This window comes from Canis lupus, chromosome 8 (genome assembly GCF_048164855.1).
Source record: "Canis lupus baileyi chromosome 8, mCanLup2.hap1, whole genome shotgun sequence".
NCBI lineage: Eukaryota > Metazoa > Chordata > Mammalia > Carnivora > Canidae > Canis > Canis lupus.
The window spans coordinates 25124550-25146502 of NC_132845.1; the positions used below are offsets into that span (position 1 = coordinate 25124550).

General features: G+C 37.0%; 1 protein-coding gene and 1 long non-coding RNA gene across 5 annotated transcripts in view; one reads left to right on the forward strand and one right to left on the reverse strand.

The window, feature by feature from the left end:
* DPYD (dihydropyrimidine dehydrogenase) overlaps window positions 1-21953 on the reverse strand; it is a 790677-nt gene that overhangs the window by 93409 nt on the left and 675315 nt on the right. For all 4 annotated transcript variants that reach the window (XM_072834642.1, XM_072834646.1, XM_072834643.1 and 1 more), the window contains one exon: window positions 19639-19818. In XM_072834642.1, the coding sequence (XP_072690743.1) occupies window positions 19639-19818 (180 nt within the window). The remainder of the gene's footprint in view (window positions 1-19638; window positions 19819-21953) is intronic.
* Window positions 1153-16005, forward strand: LOC140638021 (uncharacterized). Its single transcript, XR_012035144.1, has 3 exons — window positions 1153-1508; window positions 5788-6103; window positions 14899-16005. It is a non-coding gene; the product is annotated as an uncharacterized lncRNA (long non-coding RNA).

Consider the following 21953-nt stretch of genomic DNA (forward strand, 5'->3'; position numbering starts at 1 on the left):
GTTACTTAACATAGAAGAATCTAAAGTCCATTCAAATACCTAGCTTCTGCCTAGATGGCTGATTTTATATGAAATTGAGGTGACTTAAGAGAGGAAGAAGGCATCAAAACTTCAGCTGGGCATACAGCCAGACATCCACACACATCTAGACAAACACTGCAGCTGCTAAAGGGGAGGCTTAATGCTAGGGAGAACAAAGCAGTCCTTGGGAGGCCAATGCAGACCTTGGGATCCAGGCTTCTCCCTGTTACTCTCTGGCTCTCTTTATCTCAAACACTTTCAAAGACATAAATCAGAAGACCAGAAGGACTGGGCTCATTAAGGTAATTGGTGGGGGAAATTTATGCATATAAATAAATACATGAATTCATAACTCAAGCTGGATTTGTTGTATAGGAGCTAAAAGTCAAGTAATCCAGAATAAAGGGACAGAACAGAAGGAAGAAGAGATGAGCCCATGGCCTTTGCTGGTAAACAGAGTATTATATGTGGTGAGGATCAGCCCAGTTGGCAGGATGGCAATGCATCTAATGCTCTTGATGCCAGCAGTGAAGGGCCTGAGGAAAGGGGATGACGTGTCTGCAAAAACATTGATTTATCATGAGTCCACTGAATACAAGTGAGCAAGCAGGTGTCGTGTAATTCCCAGTACAATTGACTGCCACAGGTCACTGCAAGAGAGGTGGAAAGTTCAACATTCTTGCCCAAAGATTAATAGAATCTTAATCTGCTATCTGTCAACCCAGAATCAAATCTAAAGCCTTAGAACCAATGATCCTCTGCACAGGATAATAAGTGGAGGCAGTGAAGTGTAGTAGGCAAGTGTGCAGGTTTTGTGAACACATAGACCTGGACTAGAATGTCGCCTCTGCTCTTACTAGCTTGGGAGCTTGAACAACTTTCCTAACCTCCCTGAGTCTTGCTTCTCTCAACAGAAAAAAGAGAACAATGATTCAAACCTTATGTGAATTGTTGCAAGGATTCAAGTAGGTAACATAAAAAGCCCTCAAAACAATATTACATAACAGTTAGTTGAATGTACCTTGTTTTTATTATCATATCGTAATTATCAATTCTACATTTCTCTGGGCAAATAACCGTGAAGTCAAGAACTGACTTTAACAGTTCTGTTTTACAGGAGGAACACATACATCATTGAATAGTAGAAGCAAAACTTATCCTGGCTGTGCATTCGGTGAGTGCAGTTTAGGGGGATCACTGGCCCCTAAGACTGATCCCAATGCCAAGACATGGGAAGAAGAGATTCTATATGCTAAAGTTCACTGGAACAAAGGAATTCTTGAAGTGGAAATATATACGAAAGTTTTTATTTTATTATTTTTTAAAGATCTTATTTATTTATTCATGAGAGACAACACAGAGAGAGGCAGAGACACAGGTAGAGGGAGAAGCAGGCTTCCCGCAGGGAGCCCAACGTGGGACTCAATCCTGGACCGTGGGATCATGTCCTCAGCCAAAGGCAGACGCTCAACTGCTAAGCCACCCAGGTACCCATTTTTACAACCATAGCACAGAGTTAAATAATGGGTAGAAGGTAGATTTTGTGTTCCACAGAGTTTGAAGCAGCCTCATTGTCATGATCGTGCTGATGCAACATGATGGTGTTGTTATTTTTCTTCATAGCCCTTAGAGTCTAGCAAGGGCAGGAGAAGGGGATTCATATTTTATAAATCTCAAAGTATATATATTAATGAGTAAAAAGTGTTTCTTAGTCTGGTTAACAGTTTTTATACATTCTTCAAGTAACAAAACACTTGAAACTCATTGTATTAAATTCTGGTGAGCCTAGAAATGCTAAGAAGGGGGAAAGAAACGATTTGATACAGAGTTATAGATCTGATTTCTGTGTGTGGAGATTCATATATATTTGTTCTTTTTGCACTGATTCTGATAACCTGCCATAAAACTTTTGTTAATGCTAAGAGGAAAGACATAGCTAACGCTATAAATTCACTTAGATATCTCTGCCTTACATATTTTGGTAGCAAATTAAATTTATCACTTCATTATCCCTTCCTGGCAGTTGGAAGTTGTAGACTTTAATGGAAGGTGCCAGGGTTGTTAATAGAATCTTCTCGTCACAGATGAAGGAAATGTAAAAGCAAAACTCACAAAGATTTGATGGGATTTATGCTAAAAGACAACAGCTCCCAAAAGCACAAACTAAGAATGAAGCCTGTGCCCTATCAGGGAATGGGATAAGTTATCTAACAGATTTTGTAACTCTTTTACCCATAAATAAAGATGTAGCAATTTTCACACGTGATCACTTGGCCACAGCCATTGCCTATAGACTGGAATTAATGAGGACATTTACATAAAACTTATACTGTTTTCATCCTTCAAGATACAGTTCATTTGTCTCTTTCTAACAGCTTCTGATCCCCCAGATTGAGATGGACACTTGTTCTTTTCTGCTTCTATAACTCTGATATCATAATAGCAGTTATGTCAAGATGAGGTGTAGTTAAGTGGTTAAGGGCACAGTTTTTGTGATAAACAGAATGGGCTTTGTATCCTGTTTCCACTATAATAACTACACCTCCTTAAGCCTCAGTTTCTACCTTTGTCAAATGGGGATATATACATATGTATGTGTAAATGCATGTATACATGTATAAGCATAAATAATTATGTAAAGGCTTAAAAAGTTTAATACCATTACTTTTTGCAGTTGACTGTCCCTCAGTGATGAAAAGTTTATTTTTATTCATCACTCAATCTCAATTATCTACCACAGTGCCTGGCATGTAACAGATACTCAATATTTGTTGAATGGATAGATTATATAATAAAGGACTAAAATCAAAACTCAAATGGATAGATTATATATATAAAGGACTAAAATCAAAACTCAAACTCTGAGCTAGGCAGAGATATGTAAAATAAATTCTAATTAGTACCAAAAATCAAATCTGTCACAAAAATTCTGTGAGTTCAAATAAGTTATGTGATATTTGTTTCCAGCCATAATTTTGTAGGAGATGCATCTTAGGGAACAAAAAGTAAAAAGCAGAAACTTGAAGGAAAAACAAAACAAAACAAACAAACAAAAAACCAGAATCAAAATATAGTTTTGGATTCATTTTACAACTTTGCAATAATAATGCCCCATAAAATGAATAAAAGGTACCAGAGTGAATGGAAATTCAACCTCAAGAATTTTGTCTTTATCTCTCTAAATGTAATTTTATTAACCAATAATAAAAGAGCTATTACAAGACAAAGTGTCAATGCATATATTAAAGCATTAAAATGTATTTGACTTAAGATTTCCAGAAAAACGCCCCACAGGGTTTGTTTGTGGAAGGATGGGTAGGACAGGAGGGCAGAAGAGCCCAGCCCGGCATGTAACCTCCTATCAGCAATCAATTGAAGGTTCTGTTTTGGGAGCTGTGGCCTCAGGCAAGGCTAGCTTTTGTTAACAGAGGCTGCAGGCACTGGCTGATCTTACAAAGCAAAGCAAGTAGAAGGCCTACCAAAGGACCTAATCAAATTTTCCATCTTTAGGAAGCAGCTTCTCATTTGCATTGTGATGCCACATCCCTTACCTATGTCACTCCTCAAGAAGCCAGATGTTCCCCTTCTTGATTTCTAAGCCCTAGTCAGTCTCCCTGATGTGCAAGGCCTAAAACTATTTCAATTCCATACCCAGCTGCCGGCAAGTTGGCAGAGGAAAATACATTTGTTTATGCCCCTGGTCATCCATTTTCTTTAATCTGGTTTCCAGGCCAACATTTTTATCAAGGTACCAGTTATTCTTTTCCAGTGGCTAAATTCATAAGATTTTTAGTTTCCAAAGGCTACCTGATTAAAAGTAATTTGGACATTAAAAATGTCTTTATTATTATACATACACACACAGTACAATGCACAGACTATAAGCATACGGTTGGAGGAATTTGGACAAATAAATCTATCCACAAATTGTCACCCTAATCAAGGTATAGGACATTTCTACCACTTCAGAAAATTCCCTCGTGCTCTATTCCAGTTAAATCTCTACTTACCACTCTTGTGATTTCTAATGATACAGATTTTTTTTTCCTACTCTTAAACTTCACATAAATGGCATGAGTTAGTAAGTATTCTTTTGTGTCTGGCTTCCTTCCCTTAACATACTGTTTTTAAAATTCATCTATTTCAAATGTTATGGAAATGTGTTCTTATTTCTCTTGGATAAATACCTGAGAATGGAATTGTTGGGTTTTTTTTAAGAAAATGTTGAAGAGTTTTTCCAAGTCGTGGTAGCATTTTATATTCTCACTGGCAAAGTACAAGAGTTCTAGTTGCTCCATATTCTTGCCAACATTTGATGTTGTCAATCTTTTTAATTTTAGCCATTATAGAGGCTGTGAGGTGGTATCTCATTGTGGTGTTTTGTTGTACTTTCCAATGTCACTTAATCATTTTTCTCTGTTTTGCCTTACCCAGATTTATCAGTTCTTTCTTTGTGCTAACCTTCACTTAGGAGAATATCATCCTAATCATAGGCCAGGCTACCTAAACTATGGTAATGTGCAAGGCCATATGTGTGATGGAATATAAGATGGTGACGACAAAAGATGCATCTTTCAAAAACATTTCCTTGACCCACTCCTGTTAAGCTTCCTCTAGGTTTCTCAGGATATACAGAATGAACCACCATCAATACAGTGTCACAGGTTATCAGAGTCTTGGTGAATTAATTAAACAGAGGTTTGCTCTATTTTGATGCCAAAGGAATAAAAGAAAAATAGAGGCAAGAAAATGGAGCTACAAGATCTCTGTTCTTTGACTCGACTTTGTTTCACTTATTCAACTGCCACCTTCTCTAGGCTTTGACTCCTATCTAACCAGTTAATGTATTCCTCTTAGAGCAAGGAAATTATCCTTGAAGCTCATTAGGATCAAGTGCGTCTCTTATTAATTGATTCAAAGTGAAAAAAAGCCACCACATTTCACATAATTTAGGCTAAATAAAATTTTAAAACAGTGCAAATCAATTGAACTGTCCTTTCATGTTGCATCCTTCAATCGCTGAATATTCTATATGGCATTTCACAGAAATATGATTTGATTTGAGAACATCTGCAGCAGTCTGGAACACATTTTCCCCTGTACTTGACTTTTAGCTCATTATAGCTCTCAGATGTTCTCTCAGCAATCCTGTGACATATTGGAGTGTTGCTGAACAAACATCAGTGAAGCCGATGTCTTGAGTAGTGTCAATCTCAGTTGAAAATGTTTCAGCTTTCTTAGCATCAACACTAGAAGAATTTAATTAACCTACTGAAACTTTCAAAATGATAGTTAATGCATGTAAGAAATAAGAAATTAGAAAAGTGGGGAAGAGTGGATAAGCGCTTAACCTCCCACAAACTGATGCCTGCCACCTTCAGCCTGCACTTGGGCAGCTCATGAGAAGCCTGGTTGCTCTGTGCAGCCTCCCACGTTTTGCCATGAAACCTCTGGCTTGCTCTATTGCCCCTATGGAGATGGAGAAGGTGAAGGTGGCAACTGCTGCTGTCATACTCCCCTGGTCCCCAAACAAGGTCAGCTTCCAGCCTCTAATCAGCTCCCATCCAGCTGCTCTCATGTTTTCAGTAGGTGGGGCTGGGAGACCAAGGTCAGAAAAGCGCTGTTGGCAGTGACACGGTTTTTTGCCCACTGCTGCTATTACATTAAGGAAGCAGCTGGTGAGATAATGTATGCCAAAGTGCTTTGTAAATTATAAAGTGCTTATATAATTGTCATGGATAATCACTACTGTTGTTTTATTCCTAGGTTGCAGGAAGAGCACTGAGCAGGGCTATTGCATGGCAAAGTCCACCAGAAAGCTGAAGAGATGGGTGTGTAGGGTCCAGAGGGAGGTCGCTGGTGAGAGTACAAATGTGGAAGATGAACAACAAGGAAAGTGAAATTGGCTTCCTGGGTCTGATGAGCCATACAGTAATATGAGATCCATGAAGAGGGGAAATACTGGTATTTAAGGACCAAAAAAAGAGGAGGGAGTCCTACAGATCAAGTCCAAGAAGATTCTCTCCACACGCAGAAATGTTATTACATCAGGATTTTACCATGCTTTCTGCCTTAGCCCAAGGTATTCTTCATACACTTACTATATCTTATATCTTAAGTTTCAGATTAGTCTGGAAAATATTCTCAAACTCCCTACCACCCCTGCTATCCCTCTGTGTATCTTTCTATCACTGTAATTATCACGATGTTATAAATAACTCTTTAATTGTCTAATTCTTTTTTTTATTTTTATTTTTTTTAATTGTCTAATTCTACACTAGTCTGTGATCCTTTTAAGGGAGAGAAGTTATATTATTATTAATATTTTCCTCTAGAGTGCCTGGCACATGCTAGGTGCTGACAATTGTCTTCTTGGTTAAAAGTAAAGAAGAAAGAAACCAGGAGAAAAGAGAATTCAAAACTCAAAGAAGAAATTTCAAATACAAAGAAGCAGTCAATTGTTGAATATAACAAGGCCTAGTAAAGACTGGGAAAGATTTGGTGATAACTAAATCGCTGATAACTTCAGCAAGAGCAGTTCTAGTGATTTAGGGAGTAGGGATGGGCAGAAGCCTAATTTTGATGGGTTGAAGATAGAAAAACAGGTAAGGAATGAGAGGGACAGTGAGTGGAGATGATGCTTTCTAGAACCTGATCTTCCTTTCAGAAGAAATTTAGACACTGTTATTTATTTTTCTCAACAATCTTATGAGATATATATTATTATTCCAAGTTTTTGGATGAGAAAATGGTGGCTAAGGGAAAGTATGTAAGTTGCCCAAGTCCTTACTACTAACAAGAAAGAAGTTATGTGTAAGGTACATGCTATGCTCTGTTTCCTATGCTGGATTAGTTAATTGTTGGATATCTTCACATAACTTATTGAAAACCAGGTACAATGCAAGAATAAATATTTTCACTATATGGTTTAGAAAGAAAGGCTCTCTGGTATCATCAGGCACTTTGCCAAGAAATCAGATGCAGGTTGGAGTGATGTAATGGGAACCTGAATTATGGAATTAGCTGCCAGCATGTGGGACCACGTGCAGAAAAGAAAGTGAAGATCACTAAAGATGAGCATTTCCATTTTATAATGCTCCCTCTGTAGGAGGGTACAAAGGCTCCCTCTGTAGCCATCAGTCTGTCTGGTGGCAGGTACAAGTTATTTGGAACTCTGTGTGGTCTTTACCAGCTGATAGCACTGTAGTTATAATCAACTCCCAAATCTCAGTGACTTAACACAATAAAAGTTAGTCTGTCACTCACAAGAAGTCTGCTGTCTCTGGATGTCCTATAAGTAAGTGGTGTCTCAGCAATCTAGATCATCCATTTTATGTTGTCACCTTCTCACCATGAGACTATAGTGTTTGCTGTGGTAAAGGAAGGGAATATGGAGAATAAGTGCCAGCTTAAATGTTTCCACCCAGATTCACATACCATATACTTCACTCACATTTTGTTGACCAAAGCAAGTCACCTAATCACATGGAACATCCAAGAGGCAAGGAGATTTGCTTTTCCTATGGAGCCAGAAAATGTTAGTGAACGTGACTAATGCTTACCACCAACACCTAGCACATGACTAGAGTAGGATAATCTTTAAAGCAGGCTTCTTCTATCTCAATAAAGACTGTAGAGAGTAGTACTAAAATTCTCTTCCCAGGAGGCCTGGATTACCACAAATGCTATGTTTACTTTCCACTAGTTTCACTTGGGATCTACATTAAACGGAAACAAGACTTGGTAATATTTAGTTTCTGAAAAATGACTAGGTTGATAGGTGACACTCTATAGCTCAGATGGACTGGGTGCATGCAGAAGTTAACTGCCAGAAGAGGATCTAGAGAAGGTTCTATAGTTTGAAATGAAATGGGATGAAACTGATGAGCAGGGAAGACAAGTGAAATGCCTTAAAGATATATGGCAATAAATCTTCAAAAGGCACAATCTTGACGATGTTTGCTGTGAACAATCTATAGCACACCAGCCAGCAGGTGTGAGGGACTGGGAGTGAGGTCTTCAGGGCATTTCCATCAGAGACAACTTCACAAACAATGCCTGGAGCTGCAAACCAAAGGATTCTCTGAGCAGCATTAGCACATTTCTCTGTGTAGGCTGTAGTCACATCTCAAACACATTTCTAGGGGTCACCTGTGACCGGGAAGCACAGACTATTAAAGGGTATGGATTTGAGACATGTAATAAGATCACTTCCAGCAGCTATACGGCATAAAATAGAGGGGATATTTAGAAATTAGGTGGTTAACTAGATCAATATGAGCAACCTAACAGAGTGATCTGGTTTCTAAGGAAAAAAGTTAAATGGATGGATATTTCATCTGGATATATAAACCGATTTGGTTAACTATGAGATTGCTAATTACTCAGTGCAATTAAAGATATCTCAGCCTATCCTTCCTAGGCTTCTAGAGTCTTGGTAAAGCTGTTCAATAGTAGGTATGATCCTTGTAATTTGAAAGCTAAAAGAAAACCCCAAAAAATAAGATAACAAAAAAAAAAACCAACTAACTAGCTAATTATCGATTGTTTTATTTAAAAATTTTTAAAGATTGTTTTATTCATTTAAGAGAGAGAGAGAGAGCGTGAGCTTGAGCAGGGGGGAGGGTCAGAGGGAGAGGGAGAAGCAGACTCCTCGCTGAGCAGGGAGCCTGACATAGGGCTCGATCCCAAGACCCTGAGATCATGACCTGAGCCGAAGGCAGACACTTAAACAACTGAGCCATTTAGCTAATTTTTTCTTTTCTTTTTTTTTCTTTCTTTCTTTTTTTTTGTTTTTTTTGTAAATCAGATCCCCCTTTTTATTTTCAAAAATAGACATTTATTTTTTTTTTTCCTCAAATCTTAGATTAGGACAAATTGGCATAAAGCTGAATATAATTAGAATTTCTGTTGACTCTTTACATTATCAAAATGACTCTGACTCTTTTAATTAGCAGAAAATTATATCTTTTATCTAATACTCTCTTTATTCAAGTGGACAGATGAGCTTATGTAGAGATATAACAAATATATACATTTTTTTCTAGGGAGAATCTCAAGGGCATAGCTCAGAATTACAGAAAGATATTTTTCCTTACTCCATAAAATCAGGATTAGGAACAAAGCTAACTGGTTTGCAATAAATGTACACTGATTTTGTAGAGTTATTAGGAGGGGGAGTAGGAGGTGAGACAAGGGTAGTATTTGAATTCAAATTTTATCTTCCATGCTTATAGTAATGCTTTCTTTATATATATCCTCAATCCCCATCCAGAACAAGAAAATCCTAAATTTCTTTTCCCAGCTTAAAAGTAACATCAAAATTAACATAGGTAAGTTGTGTTGAAGATGAAAAGTACTTCTACACAAGTTCTATGTGTGTAATTAATATTGATAAGGTGTATTTTGATTAAAGTAGTATGTTTGATGGAGTATGAGGAATTACACTTAACCACTTACTTTCATGAAAGTGACAAAAGAATAATTACATATATGCTTGGCAATTAGATATCTGTTTATGAACGAGGTGAAATAAGAAATCATACTTTTAAAAAGCATGATGGATGAAGGCAAAGCATGGTGGGATGCTGGCAAAACAGTAAAAATGTATGGTTCACATTTTATTTCAGGCATACAGTGGTAGATTGCAATGAGGAAGCTGCAGTGGTTACAAAAATTGCAAAGCTCAATGCTGCCCAAATTCCTAGATCGGGCAAGCTGTCAGTGCTGCACACTCAGGGAAGTGGGAAGCCATATTCTGCAACATCTTGTCCTGTGTCCATGCTGATGCAGGCATTACCACTTGATCACACACCTCCGCTGGACTTGGCTCTGGATCACAGTCTTTTTCTACATACTGCTGCTGGCAACCACTACAACTGACTGGAGTTGCCCTGTGAAATAAACCCACTTACCCCTGAGATGGGAGAGAAACCAAGCTGGGAAGGCTGATACTGGCACAAACTATTTTGGTTATAAGCAATGCAAAACTACCTCATTCTATAACAGGAGAGACTCCTTCCAGCACCTCCCCTAATGGTTTATTTTGTTTTATTTTATTTGTAAGATTTTATTTATTTATTAATGAGAGACATAGAGAAATAGAGTCAGAAACATAGGCAGAGGGAGAAGCAGGCTCCCTGTGGGGAGCCCGATGTAGGACTCAACTCCAGGATCCCAGAATCACAAACTGAGCCAAAGGCAGACGTTCAACCACTGAGACCCAGGCATCTCTAACAGTTCATTTTAAACTCTGGTGTTGTTACTCTGATTTGGCAACAATAGTAATAGGCTCTTCCCTTCTACTTATTTTAGGATCAATGATGGATTTTACTGCCCAAACCCCAAATTAACAAATTTATTTCCATTTTACCTGGAAAGTGAACACTTCTGAATTATTTAGAAACTCTTTTTTTTTTGGGGGGGGGGGTAAAGGGAGTGCTTCCAAGGAGAAAGATGCAAGCCTTTGAATCAAACAAAATGAAGCTAGCAAAATCATGTTATCAGTAGGTTAAAAAAAGTATACAAATAATTTATAAGTATCACATATACAAATTACCCCAGTATTTCTGTATGTCTACTTATGTTCTATTAATGCATCTATATATGTGTCTATGTATCTACCCATCCATCATCTATTTTAGAATTAATAACTGGCATGGGCTGAATGTCTGCTTGCTATGTGCTATACACTTTACATATATGATTTCTAATCCTCACAAAGTACCTGTGAAACTGCTATCATTATCTCAATTTGCCAATACAGGAATAGAGGACTGTGTGATTCATGTAGCCAGCCTTACTCACCCAGTAGTAAGCCACTGAGCCTAGAGCCAAACCTAGACCTGCCAGACTCTAACACTATGCTCTTTTCACTACAGCACACTGACTTCTTTGTGGGATCATTAAACATTAATGAGATGATTAGACACTCGGAGCTAGAAGAAGGGGCTACCAAATCCTATTCAACATTTTTTTGAAGATTTTCTTTATTTATTCATGAGAGACACGGGGGTGGGGGGAGGGGGCAGAGACACAGGCAGAGGGAGAAGCAGGCTCCATGTAGGAAGCCTGATGTGGGACTCCATCCCAGGACTCCAGGATCACGTCCTGGGCCAAAGGCAGGCGCTAAACCACTGAGCCACCCAGGCATCCCCCTAGTCAACATTTTTTGCTTTTAAGTAGGAATAATCACCATTTATAAACAGGTGTCTGCCCTATTCTTAAAGGATACTTGGCATTTCAGCATTCTACCTAAGAAACTACTCAAACCATCTGGTGATATTTAGAGATGTAGATAAGTCCCCATAATATCTATGCAGTAGACTCTGATTTGGTAATTTTGGAAAATTTGAACTTCCAGGAACTGGTGGTTTGGTTTTTTGTTTTTTGTTTTTTTTGCCATGTCCTTTGAAGTTAGCTCAATCAATAAAAATATTTAGCCTCATGCAATCTGGCTTCAGTCATAGAAAGGGATCTCAGTAATACTGCTTCTCAATCAGTACCCAAGAAACAGAGAAATGGAGACTGTCATCTGGAAGTTTTCTAACTATATAAAGTATCCAACTGGCAGCCTCAAAGAGAATAACCACAGGGACAGAGTTGCACTAGGAGAAAATAACATGGACAAGAACCACAGGGCCAGAAGATAAACTTGAAGGAAAATGGCTTTCATCTCTCGCATACCCTCTTTTCTAGGCTAGCTCTGCAAGTGGTATTAGAGAAAAGAGAAAAGAGAAGTTATCATAGATGAGGGTTAGCTGCAAGAGCCTACAGGTAGGTCTCTCACCATGGACTTTTCATTTTAAGATTTCCATATGCTTAAGACGAAATTAAATTATTTCATATTATTCCAGTTTACATTTCTAAAGTCTGGTCACAAGTTCTTTGTGAGATGTATATATCATGAATATTTCCTCTCATTCTGTGACCTGAATTTTCATTTACTTAACTGTGTCCTTTGATGACCAGAAGTTAATTTTGATGAAATAAAAGTTATCAATTTTTTCTTGTTGGTTAGTGCTTTTGGCATCGTATCTAAGAAATTTTTCAGTATCCCAAGACCACGAAGTTATTTACTTATGTTTTCTTTAAAATTTTTATACTTTTATATCTGTGATATATTTAAAATTACTTTTGTGTCCTGTGTGAGGAAAATATGAGGTTCCATTAATTTTAATTAAAAGGACCTTTTTCCTCCATTGAATTGCTTTGGTGTCTTTGTGAAAAGTTAGTTGAGTGTATCTATGTAGGTTTATTCCTGGATTTTCTATCTGTTCTATTGATCTATTTATCTATCCTGACAGTAAAACATGCTTGTTTGATTACTGCAGGTTTATAGAAAAACTTGAAGGTAGATAGTTCAAATCTTCTTTGTTCCTTTTCTAGACTGTTTTGGTTATTCTAGCTCCCTTAAATACCAATGTAAATTTTAGAATCAGCTTGTCAACCTCTCAAAACATATATTGGGATTTTGATTGGGATGGTGCTGTATCCACAGACTAATCTCTCCATTGATTTTTTCTCATTAATTTCTCTCAGCAATCCCTTATAGTTTTCAACATACATTTTAATTTGTTGCTAAGTATTTCATGGTTTTTAAATGCTATTGTAAATGGAATTTTAAAATTTAATTTTCTGTTTGTTCATTGTTTCTGTATTCATCTAGAAACATAACTATGTATCATGAAACTGTATCATAAAACTTTCCTAAATTCATTTATTAATTTTTAATAGTGTTTTCATAGGGTTTTTTTTTTTTTTTTGATTTTTGATGTATCCAATATTACCATCTGCAAGTGACAATTTTAGTAGGTTTCCAACCTGGATGCCATTTATTTCTTTTTATGTCTTTACTGTCCTAGTTAGGACTTCCAATACAATACTGGGGATGGAAGTGGTGAGGGTGGACATGCATGCATAGCCTGGATCTTGGAAGAATACGTTTATTTATTCGCCATTTATTTATTTATTTATTTTAAATATTTATTTATTCATGAGAGACACACAGAGAGAGGCAGAGACATAAGCAGAAGGAGAAGAAGGCTCCCTGTGGGGAGAGCCCAATGCAGGACTCAATCCCAGAACCCTGGGATCATGACCTGAGCCAAAGGCAGACACTCAACCACTGAGCCACCCAGGTGCCCCTTATTCACCATTTAAATATGATATGTGTTGTAGAATTTTTCGCAAATGCCCTTTATCAGACCGAGGATGTTTCCTTCTATTATTAGGTTGTTTAGGGTTTTTAGTATGAGTGGATGCAGGACTTTTATCAAAAGCCTTTTCTGCATCTAAGGACTTGTACTCAGAATATATAAAGAACTCCTAAAATTCAGTAAATTATTAATAAACCCAATTTTTAAACAGGCAAAAGATTTAAATAGGTACTTTGCAGACAAGGTATATGGATGGCTGATAAGAAAATGAGGAAGTGTTTATTATCATTAGTTTTCAGGGATATGGAAATTCAAATCATAATGAGATACCAATGTACATGTGCTAAAATGGCTCACACTAAAAAGATGGAGAATACCAAATATTGGATGGAATATGAAAGAACTGAAACATCCATCCACAGTTGGCAGGAGTATAAAATGGTACAACCACTTGGAAATCTGCTGGGAAGTTTCTTCTAAAGCTCATACATCACTTTATGACCCAGACACTACACTCCTAAATATTAGCCAAGAGAAGTGAAAATAGATGTTCACCAAAACAGTTATGCCTGAATACTTATTTTAGACATATTTATAATATTGGAAATGAAAAGAGCTCATATATCATTTTGAATGAATAACCAAATTGTAATATAGTTATTCAATGGTATATTATTTGCCAATAAAAAGAAATTGAGTTTCATGACACCCCCAGCAGCATGGATGAATCTCAAAACCATTGTGCTGAGGGAAAGTAACCACACACACAAAAACATACATTTCGTGGAATTCTAATTATATGACGCCACAGAATATGAACAAACTAATCTACGATGATATAAACGAAATTGTGTTTACTTCTGGTAGTGGGAGGAGGGAGGGATTATGACTGGGGATGGGCAGAAGGAAGTCTTCTGAGATGTTGGCAATGTTTGATATTGTGACAGAAGTGAAGATTTCATGGATGTGTGCATTTGTCAAAACTCATCAAATGGTTCACTTAAGACCTGTGCATTTTTCTTTATGCAAATTCTATCTCAACTTGGAAAAATAAATACCATGGAAGACATAAAACATTTAAAGTTGTAAACAGGAGGTACTACTCTCCTCTTCTAAGACTGTTGTTATTTGGCCTTTTTAATGGTCATGCTTAGACGTCGTATGTTCCTTTTGGACAGTTGTTTGTTGTCTGTATTGGATAACATGCCAGAGACAAATAAATAGATGGTTAGACATTTACATATAAAATACCACAGCCAGACAGCAGCAATAGCCGAAGTTTTATAAAACTGTATCATTTGTGGCTTTATAATGACATGAGAATGATGTATCTGGTCATATGGATGCACATATTTTTGTTTCTATCATCAAAAGGAAGCCTTATTTTAAGAGGTGCCATACAAGCACATTGACAGTTTTTCTGATTTTATCCTAATGAAAGCTTTTCAATGAGCACAGATTATATATACTTGTTAATATTACTGATGTGTGTATTTCACTATGTTTTAATACCTACTGAAAGTAATTTGCTGTTTCTTTCTAAAATCTCTGCTATTCTTGAAAGGGACTGGCTGGAATTTTAATTATAAATTGACTTTCTTTTTTCCTTCCAAATCAGGACACTGCAGATAGTTTGTGCAGTTTAATTCTATAAAAATGTAGCATTGTACTAGGTGCTTGAAAATTCAAGTATAAATAAGACTTTCTCTCTGTTTTCAAGATGCTCATAATGACCTCAGTGACAGACAAGAAGACACATAACTTGAAGATGATATAATGACTGCAATACCAGTTATATGAACAAGAACAGAGAAATGCGGGACTCAATTTTCTCAGACAGAGAAGAAGAGGGTCATAGATGATCTCATAAAGGAAGTGACATTTAAAATACATCTTATAATAAATGAGTGATTGATCAATATATTTATTCAGCATTTCAGCTACCATGTCATTTCTCCTAATGGTAGACATTGTGTCAGACACTGGCGTACAGTGTGTGGTCTAGGTCCTCAAGAAGTTTATATTCTAGGTACATTTTGCTAAGTCAAGAAGGAATAAAGGTTGCTCACCTGCCTACCTTACTCCACTCTGACTTCTTTCCATCTCATTTTACCAAACTAGGCTCATAAATGCAATAAGGCTTTAAGTTTAAAGTTATTTTTTTTCTTCTAACACTCATTTCATTTCTGATGTGATGGGAAAAGCAATGGCTTGGTAAGTCAAATGACTACTGATTTCTAATGCTACCATTTAGCTGTTTTCTTACAGAGTTCACTTATCATTCATTTACATAAGCAGCATTTACTGAGCCCTTACTACATATCAGTGGGTGTCCAAGGAATTGGGAAGTGAGCTTGCTGTCTAGTAGAGAAAAAAGACATTTAAAAATCTAAGTGCTGTGTGATACTTGTTTCAACTAAGGCTGAAGAAGACAAGGAGAAATAAATTCTGGTGTAGAGATCAAAGAATAACTCAAAGAGGTGGTGCTTGAGAATTTCTCTTCAGTGAATGGGAAAGACATTTCAGATGTAGGGAACAGAAAGTGATAATGCATGCAGACCCCAATCAAAGAGGAGTGTTGGCCTGTGCTGCCTCCCTTTCAAGGGCTCTTGCTTAGGAATCCTGTTCTCATCCCAAACACATAAAAAAAGTGAAGTCATTTCCTTCCATGCTTTTTGGTTGCAAAATTTTCTGTTCTAATCTTGAAGCATCCAATTTCTTTCATATTTTCCAAGCAAATAATCTCAAAATACTGTGATTTGCCACAAATAAAAATTCCAAATACTAATATTTTATTTTCTGATAGCACTAAAATATATTCTTTGCCTCCAACTGTAAAGAAGAATTTGTGGATGAAGTTATAATTGCAGTTATATTCTCAATTAAAATTCCTCACAACTCCTTAACCACAAAATCCTTGGAGCCAAATATATCTCAGAATTCAGAACTGCTTTTAGGGTTTTAGAAAAGTAAAATGGTGCACATGCTACATTTAACCTAATAATCCCAGCAAGATGTGAGGTAGCAACCTGGAATCAAAGACATTAGTTTCTCTGCAGTAAACATTTAAATGTTCACTCTACAAAGAATAAATAAAAATTATAAATAGCCTCACATCAGTGCAGGTCACGTTTGCTGCCAAATGAAACACTGGGTTTCTGTACTTTTTGGATTTCAGAATTATTAATGAGGGATTCTGGATTTATATTGTGATTATCTTCACTTGATAGTTTTAGAAAGAGATTTGGAGAGATTAATTAACTTGTCCACCTTTGTTACTTAGTTAAGTAACAAAACATCAGGCAAACCCACCGTTCTCACTCTGGCCTCTGCTATAACCTCTGTTCTATATGTGCCAAACAACCACTTCACTTTCACTGAGTTGCCTAGGTTTTCACAGGGGGAAGGAGGCATTGAGATAACTGAGGATAAGATAACTGAGCCCTCTGCTGTCAAGACCCTTCCCTTCTGATGATCCTGTGAATAGTCTCTGCTTCCTTGTTCTCACAGATATCCTCACTGTTGACTGCATGGATTGGGGCCGTTACATCTTTGATGGCAAAGTGTCTCTGTCCTCACAGTTCTTTTTTCCTTCTGTGAAAGGAAAGGAAATGCTGCACTAATTCCCTGCCTGTTTCCTTATCAGGGACTTTCAAACCACTGGCCATTCAGAACTCAGTATGCTGCTTCTATGGATTTCCTCGCCTGATTATTTAACTTTTCTTCCAGCTCAAAATCACTTATTGCCAGCTTCCTCCATCAAGACAAGCTTGTGTTGTACTCACAGCTAACTTCTCTATCTCTAATGATATTCTGTTGCTATTCTCTTCATTACTTTTTGGCAATGTGGATCCCTGGATCCCTCCATCAGAACCACAACATGACAATGCAGATTCCTGGATCCACCTCTGACCAACTGAATCAGTATCTCTGGGAGTGCGGCCAGAGAATCTACATTTTTCACAGTATGCCACATGGTTTTTAAGCACCAGAAGTTTGAGACCCACTGCTCTGTGATGTGGCAAAGCTGGAGGCTGCTCTTCATATGGGTTTGCTCTCATGTTTGCAAGTACAGATTTATACAGCTTGCACCATAAGAGCAGAGCAAACTATAAATGCCTGACTTTTTGCCTTTCCAAAGCCACCAGAAGAAACATTGCTTGGGAAGCTAAAAGAATTAATGAGTGAGGTATGCAAAGGGAGAGTATATTAAATATACTAATTAATTAAAAGATAACATGACTAATTTGGCCAAACCCTTGTTTCCATAGCTAACGTCTCATTTTCTCTCCATCTTCAAACACCGTATTGTAATTGGTTTCTTCTAAATTTCTGCTCTAATTTATTCTAGCCTGACCTCTATGTGAAAGATTAAGTAGAGTAACAATTGTACTTTCCAAACAAATCTTCCCTCCCTAAAGAAGCCAGCTACTTCTAGTAGATCCTTTGAAAAGGTTCTATATCACCACTTGTTTTCCCTGTAACATGAAAATACTGTAAAGAGCAGGATCCTATTCTTCAGCTAATAAGAGAACAATATGAGTTGTTTTCAAAAATACACACAAAAACACACACCCCAGCAACACCAATGAAGGAACAGTTAGGACGCCCCCTGTACCTTGGATCTAGCATGCTTTGAGTCACTGTTAGGGACATTAAGCTAAAGGGGATCGTCTCCTATTGTTTTAGTTATGTCTGCCCATACCAAGGTCTCTAGGAGCATAGCTCTATTACCAGACCAACTGCTAGTTCCTCAACTTACTGTTGAGAAATGAATCACTAATATAATCACACAGGCAAAATATATGTGAAAAAATCTTTTTTTTAAAAAAATGATAATGCTGAAAATTACACTTAGGATTTTGATGAAGGCTGGGCTTACAAAAAAAAAGTGAGAATCTAGATTCAAACTTTCAGAAAATCAGTTTCCACTTATGTCATTGACACAAGTGTCTCCATCATTATTCATCTTTTATTTGAATATGTAAGTTTTGAAATGAATGTGGAAGTCCTTTAAAGACAAAATGGCACAGTGCACTGTAGCTACTTATATTTCAGCTCACATGGTGACTACTCGAATTTGAGACAATGCTTTTACACAATGGTCATAAACTATCATGTCAGAACCAATTTACTTGAGATATTTATGTTGAATAAGTATAAAGTTATTGTGAGAAAAAAATTTTTTTTCCTATGAACAACTTCCTGATATTGATGGTCATTGATAAAGGCAAGAACACTCACTGTCTATACTGCAGACTCAGTTTATGATAATATGATTAGTTACATTAATAATGCTGCTTAGGCACAGTCTTGCTAATTACAATATTATAAATATTAATGCCACCCACTCTTTTTTCTGTTTGATTGCCACTCCTGGAGTCATTCATCACGATATTTTCTAGGAATTCACACTGTAAGATTTTCTGTCTTTCTCCCTTTTGTTTTTCATTACTGAACTTGCAATCATGCACATTATTTTTCAAGAAGCCCTTATTTTTGGCTACCTGTGAGGGGAGTGATAGTTTCCATTAAAACTAGCCAAATGTAAGTCAGTTACATGATGTTTCTCTTATTCTCTCAGAGTCCCTAACCCTGCCATCCAAAGCAGGGTATCCTGGGTTTTTGTTTTCCATTCTTTTTCATGTGACCTGTTTCAAGTTAAGATTCATTTGAATTATTAAATGCTTCCTTAAAGAATCTTTTTATACTTGGCTTTCTTTTTTTTAAAGTTAATTATTGATGTAGTGACAAGCTGAAAAGACTAAGAATTATAATTTTTTCCTCCCCTCATTCAGGACTCAAGAAATGTCTTCTGACAATGGTTGTCTATTTAGAATAATACAAAGGAAATACAAAGGCAAAATGCTGAATGTTGTTTTAGAAAAGATTTGCTAAAATCACTGTATTATACAAAATGTAAATGTAGTATATATTTCTCTGAAAATAGCAGTTAGTGAGAAAGTTGGGACATAACCTTTTGAGCCCAGGTTTAACCACACAGCAGAAGCAGTTACAAAAGACACTGATTAGATTTTAATTTTAAAAACTTCATCATATTATTCAGGGCTCCAGTGATTTAATTGTCTTGAAAATAGAAAGGTAATGTTATAATTTCCAGAGCTTGTTAAAGAATAAAGAAATCTCCAGCCTCCCACTGGAAAGAATGCCAGTCATCACCACGGTAAGCAAGACTTTGGAGGCACTTTACACTACAAACTTCAATCTTTTTCTTTTATATGACCTTGCATTATATATTGCTTTTATAAAAATGTAATGCATGGACCTATCATATAGCTGTAATCAAGCCTCCTTCAGGTTGATTCTACTATAGAAATAACATCCAAAAGGCACTGTGTTTCCTCTGTTAATGAGATGGTGGAGGAAAAAAAAAAAACAAGACCAGAAGTAGAAAGCTGCTGAAGTAGAGTTCTTAAGGACAACAGAAGTGAACACATACCTTTCCCATGAGCTCAGCAATACGGGGAACTGGTTTCCCTTTCTGGTGACTCACAGTAGCTGGACTCTGCCCATCCCAGTCTCGTAGTTCTTCAATGCTTTTCAGATATAGCAGGGCTTTGAGGCCAGTGCAGTAGTCTTGGATGACAGTGAAATCCTGATTCTGAACAGCACTGCATACCTAGAAAAGATGGAGCAATCAACCAAACATCAATCTATGAGCTAATTCTCCAAATGGACTCACTTTCCATTTATTCAAGAAAGCGGATTTATGTTCCAGGCACTGTTCCAAGCATGGCATATCAATCATTACATGGGGATGGGAATGGTGAGGAGGGAGGGACTATGAAGGGGCACAAGGAAACTTGCAGGGACAATGAATATTTTCATGAGCTTGATGTGGGGATGGCCTCACAGGGGTATGCATATTTCAAAACTTGCCAGATTGTACACTTTAAATATGTGTTTACTGTATGTCAGGCGAACCTTAGTAGAGCTGTTAAAGATTAGATCCAGTCTATTTGATTTACAAGGGATCAAATTTAGCACAGTATAAGAAATGGCATTTTAACTCTCTCGTTTTCCCTCCATTGGGATGGACTGCCTGGAGGTAGTTCTCATGTCTAGAGGTGGTCATGCTGAGGCTGGAGTGCTGTTCATCAGTTAACTCAACCATTGTTGATCCCTGTCTACCTCTTCAGCCTTGTCTACTGTTCTTCTTTTTGTTCACTATGCTCCGATCACCCAGTTCTTTGCTCTTTTCCTTGTACCTGCCACATTCTCTCTTTGCCTTAAGACTTTTTCATAATATCTTGCTGCCTAGAAGACTTTTCCATTCTACCCATGGTTGAGTACTGGCCCCATCACTTCTTTGAGGAGGACTCTAAAAGCCCAGACGAGGTTAAAGCCTTCATTTTCCACATGTTGTACTTATAACTATTGCATTTAATGTACAGCTCATTCCCCAAACAGGCTGAAGCTTCAGGAGGGAAGAATTTACCAAGAATTTACCTTGGTCATTATTCCCAGTGACTAGCACAGTGTCTATCACTTACTCTGCACTTAATAAATGTGTCGAATGCCTGGATAATTCAGATGAGATATTTTCATTTGACTGTCCATATCGCAGAAAGTAAAGAATAAAAACAATTCCAGAATAAAGGAAGGCTGAATCTGAGAAATTAGGATCCTTCCAATAAAAATAAACTTGAAAGTCTGTATTGGGATTTGAGTTATAGCTTGAATTTAATGGATTTAGATAAACACTTCTAGGTTAATTATTACCAAAGATACCTCAAACAGCAGAAACAAAAATCCTTCTTTTCCTATTCTGAAGTGCTGTATGTTACTACATTGTAGAAAAGAGAACTGAATAACCACTAAATACAGAGTATATTTTCTATGAAGCCCATTACATTACATTAAAAAAATTGTTTCTTAGGAAGAACAATTTGAGCATTAATTAGGTTTCTTATAACTTTCTTCAAGTTGATTTTTTGAGAACATGATAAAAAAAACATAATAATTTCCTCCACAGGATTTTTTTTAACAGTAAGTCAACTGATGCCTTACTTTACCTTCTTTGTTCCCTGTGAGATTCAATTTATTTTTAAAAATTTTTTTCAGGGGGATCCCTGGGTGGCTCAGCGGTTTGGTGCCTGCCTTCGGCTCAGGGCCTGATCCTGGAGACCCGGGATCGAGTCCCACGTCAGGTTCCCTGCATGGACCCTGGCTTCTCCCTCTGCCTGTGTCTCTGCCTCTCTCTCTCTGTGTCTCTCATGAATAAATAAATATTTTAAAAAATTGTTTTCATAGTATACACGTATAGGTATAATTTTACTCTTGTCTTAAAATAGTTCATCATATGACCATAAGAAATCAGATTTTGAAAGTCACATCATATCATGTTCTTTATGGGATGTTCACGATTGTTGTAAAAACCTGCTTGCTAAAAGGAATCTAGATACTTTGTAACATATGAATGGTAATGCTTAATCTCCTTTATCCCTGAGTTGTCCAGTGAGGAGTGACAAAAGCTACTAATTCTCTTAATCCACAAACATGGCACATTTTGTATATGGTAGATTTAGCCCCTTGGTGCTGCAGTGATCATGAGCAGACTTGGTGTATTTTAATTTATTTTATTATTTTTTTAAAATTAAAGTCAATTAACATAGACTTGGTGTATTTTAACTATGAAGAACATGGGAGGCCCTAAGACTGGGAAGACTACCTCTTTCCTATATTTTCCTATGTTCCTACCCTATAGTGTACGATATCACATAATTGGGAGCTATTCTGAGCATGGTAAGGGAA